The sequence below is a fragment of the Melopsittacus undulatus genome, chromosome 6 (genome assembly GCF_012275295.1).
Source record: "Melopsittacus undulatus isolate bMelUnd1 chromosome 6, bMelUnd1.mat.Z, whole genome shotgun sequence".
Classification (NCBI taxonomy): domain Eukaryota; kingdom Metazoa; phylum Chordata; class Aves; order Psittaciformes; family Psittaculidae; genus Melopsittacus; species Melopsittacus undulatus.
The window spans coordinates 2309967-2319658 of record NC_047532.1 but is presented as its reverse complement, the minus strand read 5'-3'; the positions used below and the strand labels follow the sequence as shown (position 1 = coordinate 2319658).

The 9692-nt window shown below is 45.3% G+C and overlaps 1 protein-coding gene across 1 annotated transcript; it reads right to left on the bottom strand.

Annotated features, from left to right (window-relative positions):
- Positions 1-1199: 1199 nt before the first annotated feature.
- On the bottom strand, positions 1200-2174 carry P2RY10 (P2Y receptor family member 10). The gene has a single exon (XM_005144535.4). It carries the CDS (start codon positions 2172-2174, stop codon positions 1200-1202), a length of 975 nt encoding a protein of 324 aa, XP_005144592.4.
- Between the last annotated feature and the right edge of the window lie 7518 nt (positions 2175-9692).

The window sequence follows — 9692 nt, the reverse complement described above, 5'->3', positions numbered from 1 at the left end:
CCAGGCACCATAAGGATACCCTTGAAATGACACAAAGTGGATGAACTTGGCTGAAGAGTTTAAAGTAAGGGGTGAATGGCATCCTTTCTTGTCACTGTTTTTGATACCTTTATAGCTGATTTTGAAATGTAAATGTTAAGATCACAAGAGAAGCTAGTGAAAAAAGATGACAATAATTTACTTAAGGAATTAGCCTATGCTCTGTTACTGAAGTCACCTTGGCAAGGACACCTCTCCTTTTAGAAGATGTGTCACTTGAACTCATTGAGCTGAGGCTTTGTGGGGCAGAGCCATTGCAGGTACCTCTGGGCCCCAAAAAACACACAGAAGAGAGCAAGGACCTGAATGCTACCACCAGCATCATCAAATCCACCCACACTGATGCTGAGTCCCAGTCTGCAGCATGCTCCTGGTGGTCAGGATCCAAAGGCAAAGGCCACGTGTTGGTGTCCCCATTGCCAACATGGGAGATTCGAGGGGAAGGAAGTTACTTGAGCCATTGGGAGAATTTCTCTTGCAGAAGGTCTCACACCACAGTAGGTGCAAGTTACAGGATGTATCAGCAATTAAGGAGCAAACTTAGAGCTTAGTGAGGAGGAAACAATGAATGAGAGCAGGAAGGGGGGTGCAGGAAAGGTGAAGCAGAGGTAAGTGTGGTGACCAGTGGGATGCTGAAGTAAGCTGCCAACCTTCACATATCTGCAGCACTGATTGCAGAGAGAATAATGCCATTGATTGTTACTGGCCATTTTCAGGTTCTTGTATGCATTGTGTGTGTGTTTAGCGGAGATGATGCTTCAGCCGATGTCAGTGTGTGGATTTGAGATTGTCTTTGGCTTTATCATAGAGCCATGGAGGTGGGAAAGTAGAAGAAACACTTCTGGGATGTCTCCACCATTTCCTAGCAAAAGCTTTGTCACTCCCTCCTGTATCTTTTCTAGCCCAGGTAGGTCAGGCATGTGTGGCACAGCACTAAGTGTAGTCACACCAGTGACATGGTGTGACATGGCACTCTTCAGCTTCCTACATCTGGGTCTTAAACAGAGTTTTATCTTCTGTACACCAAAAGATTTCCACTGCCACAAAACTCTCCTGCATAAACCTGCAGGATTTTCCACAATGGAGCTGGTAATCAAGTATCTCAGAACAGTCCCAGATTTCATGTGAAATACCTTCATTTGTTTAAGTTGGCTTTCTCATCATTCCTTAGTTGATGAGGCGCTCTCTTTGCTCATGAGCCTGCTCCTGATGACCATGCTGCTGTGCTTTGAGATCTGGTCCTGAAACTCTGAGGTCATAAAGAAATACAGGATTGGATCCAAGCAGCAGTCCAGACTTGCAAGACTTAAGCAAAAGGGCTGGGCATAGAGCGTGATGGTGCTCAGGAAGCAGTCTGTAATGACGTTTTCTTTCACCAACATGTAGAAAAAGAAGTTGATGTGGTATGGTGCAAAACACACGCAGAACACGATGGCACACATGGAAACCATCCTTAAAGCCTTCCTCCTCTCACTGCTGTTTTGAAGTGGTATCTGGAAGCCTCGAAGAGAGTCTTTGGTTTTCCAAGTACAGAACAAAATGATGGTGAGTGGGCCAATGAACCCAAAGAGCTCAGCTGTGCCCATCATCAGCACAGTGGCCAACTTGCTCTCGATCTGCCGGACTTGAAGGTCTGCAAAGCAGGTGTTTGTGGTTTTGGCTAGCCCATAGCTCCGCATGATGGGGAAGGGCAAGCACGCCAGCCCAACAAAGAGCCACACCACAGCACTGATGGCTACATCGTACTGCCGCTTCCAGTCCTTGGCTTTGAATGGCTGGTACAAGAAGAAATACCTCTGGATGCTGATGCAGGTGAGGAAACAGATGCTAGCGTACATGTTAAGGTACTTCAAGTAGAAGCACAGTAAGCAAAGGAACCTCCCAAAAGGCCACGTGGAGTTAATGTAATAGTATATTCTCAATGGCAGTGAGAGGACGTGAGCCAGGTCAGCCACAGCCAAGTTGATCATGAAGATGATGGCTTTGTTGTTCTTGCTGATGAAGCGGCACAAGACCCATAGGGCAGCGCTGTTTGCCAGGAGGCCAGGGATGAAGATGAGGGTGTATGTGGTGGCATACAGGTTGTTTTTGAACGTTATGTTCTGGCTGGAGCAGGTCTGGTTGATGTGTGTCATGACTGCGCTCCTGGAAACATCTGTCGTGGTATAGGATGAGTGGATCATTCCTACAGAGAACAAAAATAGGATCTGTAAAGGCAAAAGCACTACAAGAGCTGTCAGTATTCACGTTTTCATTTCCCATTTGACTACTCTGTACAAAGGAGAGGTTTGGAAATGTCTTCTATATAAAACAACCTGCTATCTTCTTCACAGCTGCCCTTTCAGAGGTCTACTACTCACACAGAGGTGGGAACCATTCCCATTGTGTCAGTCCCCTTTCCTGGCTGTCTGAGTGCAAAAGCATGGGTGAACTGTGCTGTATTGCTAACAGAGGAGCAGGAGAAGCTGCCTACCATTTGGCCATCTCCTCAAGGCCATATGTGGTTTTGTCTCTGGGTAGCAGTGGAGGCATACATGGAAGGAACATGTGCCACAGCCCAGCTTATGTGTGTGAGTAACCATGTGGCCCAACTAGCAAAACGTGGGTGCCAGCCACTGAATCATAGCTGTCATTAGGCTTTAGGTTAACTACTGTGTGGGTGGTGTTTATCCTGACCCCATCAGTGGACCTCATGGACCTACCTTCTGTGGCACGATGGGGACAGGGGATGTGGAAATGGGTAGCAGTGAGAGGGCTTGAGGAATTTGACTGTTGTAAATGCAGCCGTGTATTTACAACATGAAATGCTCCTGAAATGTGCTGCCATGTATTTAACATAATGTCAGAAGCAGAGGTCTAATCTGATCATGAACTTCCATTTCTCACCACTCCATCAGCCTCAGTTTATCTCTTATATAATCAGATAATTTTGGGGTTAGATACTACCAACTTCTGATTCTCCTTTGATTCACACAAGTAGGGATGGAAGAATGTCACATGTTGACCTGTTGGGCCATATTTTTGCCAGCTTTTGTAACTGGGACTTGTCTTTAGTAAGGCAATACAGGCAGGAGTTTGGTTTTATCAGGTGTTTCCCCATAGGGTTATACTTCTCACTACAGTGATTCCCTCCTGTGTCTAACAGAACGTTTAAAACTGAGTATCAGCTTCCTATTTCATGTGGCCCTGCAGACACTGATTCATTCTTTCTGACTCATATCCTGCACCATTGGCAAGGGGCGTTTGCCAGAAGAAGTGTCTCTGTAGGTGCATATTAGTAACTTGTACCCTGTTACTAATGCTTTTTTCCTTCATGTTACACAAAAAAGAGACGAGTTTAGAGCTCTCAAGTGACAAAGAACACAAATAGCTGTTTTTTCAGCTTGTTAATCATAGCAGTGCTTGGACTTGGCAGCTCATACAGACACTGCTCAAAGCTACTACTGAAAGGCTGTAACACCCAGGCCATAGCAAGATCCCAGCATGGCCCAGAGGCCACCATCACTATGGATGCAGTGGCTCTGGCTGATGCTGATGGTGAGCAGGGGCACCTAACCACTGCTTCTGAGGGCTCCTCAAACTGATGCTGAGGCCAACTTTCCTTTTAAACTTGTCTTTCACTATCCCACAGTCTTCAGAATGAAAGGTCTATGTTGGGTTGGGTCTATGTTGGTCTATGCAAGGTCTATGTTGGGTCTATGTTGGTCTATGCAGCTGGGCTGCATCTTTCAGTTACATCAAACATCAAAGAGATGCTGCAGTCGAGAAATCCTCTATCTAATCACCTCCATTGACCAAGATGGCACAAGTACATGGAGGAAAGGTGTCCCCCCCAGTTTGGTTTTATCCCTCCAGTCTGCCATCTGATCCCAGGAACCCTCACCCCCAGGCAGCTCTGTAATGAGATGCTCTGCTCCATGCTCCCAGCTGCTCTCCACCCAGGACACCCCAGCCTTGCTCTTCTCATGAGGCCACAATACGACCATGAGGAGGGAAGAGGCTCAAAAGGTGCTGGAAACAAGGGAAAAGATGCATCTGGTCCATGGCCTTATCTCCATCAGGCTGAGAAGTGATGTTGGAGGCCTCTTCCTCTCCTTTCTGGTGCTCCTCAGGACACTGACAGGGAATGGACAGGCATTGTTCACACAGGGTGTTGCTCCTCAGGGCAGGACATTCAGGTTACATCCCATTTCTTGAGAGTCCTATGAATTTCTGGTGCTCAGGGAGTTTGTGCTCCCTTTCCATGTGGTTTGTCTGCAGCTCTAGCTGGACATGCTATCAGCTGCCTTTGTCTCCAGTAAGAGCACTGCTCACCATACCCAATTCCTGTCCCTTCAGTTGAACTCTCACTTTGCCAAGAAGCCATAAAAAAGCCAAAAAGCCATTAAAAAGCCATTTCCAATGTTACAAACTGCCTGGATTCCCTTGGATGTCAAGGTTAGACTGACTGCCTGGTGCTCCCCCAAATCACAAGTGCTTGGTGGCCGTTGAAACCATGGAGGTTTAGGTACATTTGCAAAATGTTCTATTTTAGGGATGTGCTTCTATTTAAATGCTGTCCAGTGGACACGTGTTCTTCAGTTCATATGAGTCATAACAGTCAGTTTGCTTATTGAGATCCCTAGGTACAGTTAGCCCTTATTTACATTTCATGTGACAGCTAAGGACCAGACTGCAGGCTCAGCAATCAGAATGATCAAGTTTAGGCTGCTGACTCAAACCAGCCTCTAAATGGAGCCATTTACGATAAACCACCATGTCCAGGATGCATCTGCTGTAACATGAGGGTGATGCTGAATGCACACTCTTGATACCAGCATTCAGCCTTTACTTTCTGATTGCAGCAAGCTTGTCCAGGCATGCAGACGAGCACACAGTGGGGCTGGGACCATGGTGGAGCCCACAGCATGGAGAGGTTACCCCTTGGCCTTTGTCTTCATTTGCTAATTGTCCACAAGGTGTCAGAGTTAATCAAGATTTGAAGTATGAGAAGTTTGAGTATGGGCTCCTGAGTTTGTGTTGCTATCTCCCAGGGTGATCCCAAATTGGGAAGCTCTGTGTTGCTGAATAACTGGTATTAGGGGGAAAATGCTCCCAGATATACTTCTCATTGCTGGTATTGGAATTGCTCCTATTGGAATATTGTTTTCAGGATATGAAATTAAAACATATATTGGTAGTAAACAAATACACTATTATCTTACTATTCGTTTTTACATTATTTCTGAGGCTGTTGCCATAAGGACATAATTAAGTGTGCACATTATTACTTGTAGTTTGGACACTAAATGTGGCATTTCTAGGAAAAGTCTTGCTAGGACTGAGGAGCATAGGAATGTCCATCAGCAGACAGGTTAACTGATTTGGTTGAGACACAAGTGCCTCTACACTCTGCCCTCATTACATTGCCTTTGATGTCTCACGCTATTGCACTCATACTTGGGTATGAAACCTCTGCAGTCAGAAGTGGAACGTTCTACAGTTAAGGGGACTTTTTCCGGTGGTGTTCTTCCACATCAAAGAACAGATCTGGGCTGTTGATCCCTTGTGATGACTTGTTTTCGTTGTGTAACACTGGTCCAGTTCTTACCTCTGTGGCTCAGGCATCTGAAGGGCAGGGCATGCACATGCAGCAGGATGCTGGCAGTCTCCCTGCTCCAGGCTGGCTGAGGGCTGTACCATGGATGGACACCCATAATGGGTGCAGTTCCCATGGATGGTGATGCTTGCACCAGTGGCAAGGTCCCAGAGCTTTCACTGACACCAGAAAACATGCCCTTGAATAAAAATCACACTCTTCCTTCCCACATCCTACTGCTCTATCCTGCCACTGAAGCCCTCTCCTACATAAAGCTGCATCGAGCCCCATTTGACACACTGACTCACCCTGGGTGTGATTCCCTTTTGATTTGCCTTAAGAAACTTCAATTCTGGGGCTGCCACTGTGAGTCCTGCTCGAAGTGCCACACTGCAGATGTGCTGTTTGCCTGGGCTCCCATCAGAGCCAAGCTGCCAGTGCAAGTGAATGCAAGCTGATCAGTAAAGCACCTTTTCCAAAGCACAGTTTGAAAGCTCCAGTGCAGGAAGTTAAGGTTTAATCCTGACCAGTGACTACAGTCTAATTATGAATTAAGACTACCTCTAGTTTTTCATTAGCAAAAGCAACTCCAAGCACTCTTGTTGTGTCCTCTATTACTAATTTCCTACCATTGTAACTCAGTCAAAGAGCACAGGATGGCACAAAGACATGCAGAATGTAGATTCTTTTTGCATGATAATATAAATCCCCATCAGAAAAAAAACATATTTGCAAGTTTCCCTTTTTGTCAAATATGATTTTAAACTAAAATATAAAAATAAAATTTATTCCCTGAGAAACCAGGCAAAAGAAGGAATTTGTGCCTGGGAGAACCGTTGGAGAATCCCTAATTGCCCACGCTATAACATTTTGCTTTCTCTTGCAACAGCAGTTTCAAGCAGCTGCTGTTTCAACTCCTCCATGTGTTCACACAGAGGATTGGCACACATAGAGGGCTGCTGGTTTGTTCTAGTCCCAAAGTGCCACAGGTTTCCTCCTGGGAAGAGCTAACCCCTAAGGAAAAGCTGAAGAGAGCAACATTTCTGCATAGGCTCATTAATGCTGGTTCTAGATCGCAAGGAGTGAGCTTAAAAGCAGGCTTACCTTTTCAGGCAGAAACCCAGTTACAGACGACTGTGCTGCTGGGGGGAAGTGGAGCGTCCCGTCTGCACCACACCAGCCTTGTTTACACAAGCACAGCGACCTACGTGACATCATGGGGTGCTGCAAGGTGCTGCTTTGCCTGTGGCTCAGAGATGGGCTGCACTGTTCCCAGCCCCTATCTGCTTCTATGGGGCTTGCTTGCTCCACTCCTGGTCCTGTTGAGTTCGGTCCCAGCCAAGCATAGGCACGGTAGCCCCAAAATCACATTGGTCCTACATGTCCTCTCTGCTGCTGCTCTGTTGGGATGGCTCAGCATCTCTTGGGCTGCTGTGTTGAAGAAGGTCCTACGTGGAGCTGGGTGATGCTCTGTGCAGAGCACCCCTGCTTCCTTTCCAAGCACAGCTCCAAGCTGAGCATGGAAACTCTCCCAAGGTTTCTGCTTGGTTCTCCCTGGAAGTTCAGCCTTGCTCTCGCCTCCTGACTGCAGGGCTATAGGCAGTCATTGCTGTGTGTGAGCTTCAGCTGGTGCATGCTCTGTTTCACCTGACGCAAAGTCCTCTTGCTGATGAAGTCTGACTTCCCAATGGCTTTTTATAGCACTCCTATGAGCTTTGCTTGACATTTCTCTTGAGCTAAATAAGCAGGCAGCTCAGTTTACACTTGGAACATGCTGCCATTGGGGTCAAATGGTGGCACTTCTGAAACTGTTCCATGCAGCGGGGTGAATCCAGGCTCACAGTTACCCAGGCAGTAAATACAGTACTGAGGCTGGGACTCTGCCCACTTACAGGATCTAATTGTTTGGATGTTCATGAAGCCACCAAAATCTGACCTGTTTTACCTCTTCAGCATCAGCCTCTGGCTTACAGTAGGCAACTGTCTCTGTGGCTTAGCAGTTACACTCTGTCTTGGTTTAAGACCATGAAGTAGAACATCACTACAGCTGCACCCTGACTTGGGGATAATATAGTTATTGATGTCTGACTGCTCAGAAACCTCAGAAACCCAGAACTAATGGCTCTGATTCAAATAAGAATGCCCTACAATAGCCACCCCTTAAAATGCAGTGCTGTGCTTTACAGACAGTCCTGTTCCCATCAAAGGAGGTTGGTAGAAGCTGGGAGATTGTCAGATGTTTATTTTCAGGTTATTTATATGGGCTTTGTGAAAAGCAATAGTAAACTTCTGGCCAATGTTGCAGTGTTTATCAGTACATCCTGTTTAGCTGGATTTTAAAGCTCATCAGCAACAGAAACATATCTGCTAGAATTGATCCAATCACAAAGTTGTCTTTCATATGAAATCACTGCACAACACTCTGCAGCCCAACAGGCTAAGAGGAGCCTGATCTGGGAACAGCCATTCAGAAACAGTTCCCTGGCTGACCCAACCAGTGTCTGCAGAAAACAAATGTTATCAAATCTCTTCTCTGCATGAACTTCCATCTCCCACTCGGTTGTCACTAATAGATCTGATCGATAGCCACAGTATTTGTAGCAAGGAAGGATGAAGATTATTATATTTGTACTTGTATGTGTGAAACATTGCAGTGAGAGAAGTCAACTGTAAGAATATAAAAGGATGCTTGTGAAAATGCACTGTGTACTTCAGAATCTGAACTTACTGTAGGGATTTTGCAGACAGTTATACTGGTTAAAGATGTACTTTCCCTATAGACCTATTTTCCCTGATTATCCAGTTAAAACTTTGATTTTAGCATGCCAAAGACTGTTCCTGCTCTTGGTCCTTGCTTACCAGAATCATGAGCTTGCCAGGCATATTCACTACTATAATTACCTATATTAGAGGAGAGCTTGGCTCCTGCAAAACAGCATGGGCAGTATTTGCTGGAATTCAGAAAAGGGGCTGGAGCTCAGCTGTGCCTGTGCATTCTGGGTTGGTCACTTGTGGACCTTCCCCAGGTGCTCTGCAGTATGTCTTAGTGTCCTCCACCACAGAGATGAGAAGCTTGGAACAGGATGCCCATGATGCTGCAGCCCATGGAGGTCCCATTCAGTTTGGGAGGCATAAGGGCTTCACCACAGCATCAGCCTGGCTGTTAGCTGCTGCAGCACATTGGTGCCAGCACTGCTGCTGTTCTGTGGTGCATAGTTGAGCAATACACACTCTCATGGCTTGAATGAAAATAACAGATCCACATTTCTCTGTTAGTGTAAATGCATGAAAACCTGTAGAAACAAATTACAGCCCTTCGTAGGAGCCAAGGGAAAAACAATTCTGTGTCTAAATTAATATTAATATCACTAATATGATAGGATTATTAACATTAGCCTGAAATAAAGACACAGAGTTAGATTTCATGCCATGGCACGGACAGCAAATCTATTCTGCTAACAACTCAAGCCTTCGTAGTATGTAAAACCAAATACTGAGTGAAAGATAATACCAAGAAGTTGTATGAGTTTGGTCAAAAGTTGCACTATAACAAGCAGAAGGTAAATATTTGTATCCTGATGTCTGTCTTATTTAAAGGAGTACAATGACTCAGAAAGTGAAAAGCATATATGCGGATTAAAGTGTATAAATGTGCTGTTTATTCTAAACCCCTCCTGAATGCTATAATCAGATAACAGCAAGAGGAACACAGGATGGCAAATATTTCTGCATATTTGGGCCCCCAGATGGTAATCAGCTTTTCCTTTTCAAAACCCAAGAAATCGACATACCAAAAAGGTAAAAACTGGGTGTACTAAAGGAATAACTTCTAATTACCTGCCTGTGTTGTTATGGCAGCTGAATAATCATTGCTCAGTAGTGGGTTTTTTGCTGTTACAGAGCTACAGTTACATAGCACGGTTAAATCATGTTGCTAATAATATCCTCTGGTCCTAATACAGATGCACACATTACTTTTGTCCAAAGGAGAGGCAGATTCTGTTTGAAATAAATAAGTTTTTACTTCAAAATGGGAACATTTCCTAACAGAGAAGCCTGCTAGTTCTGCCCTAGT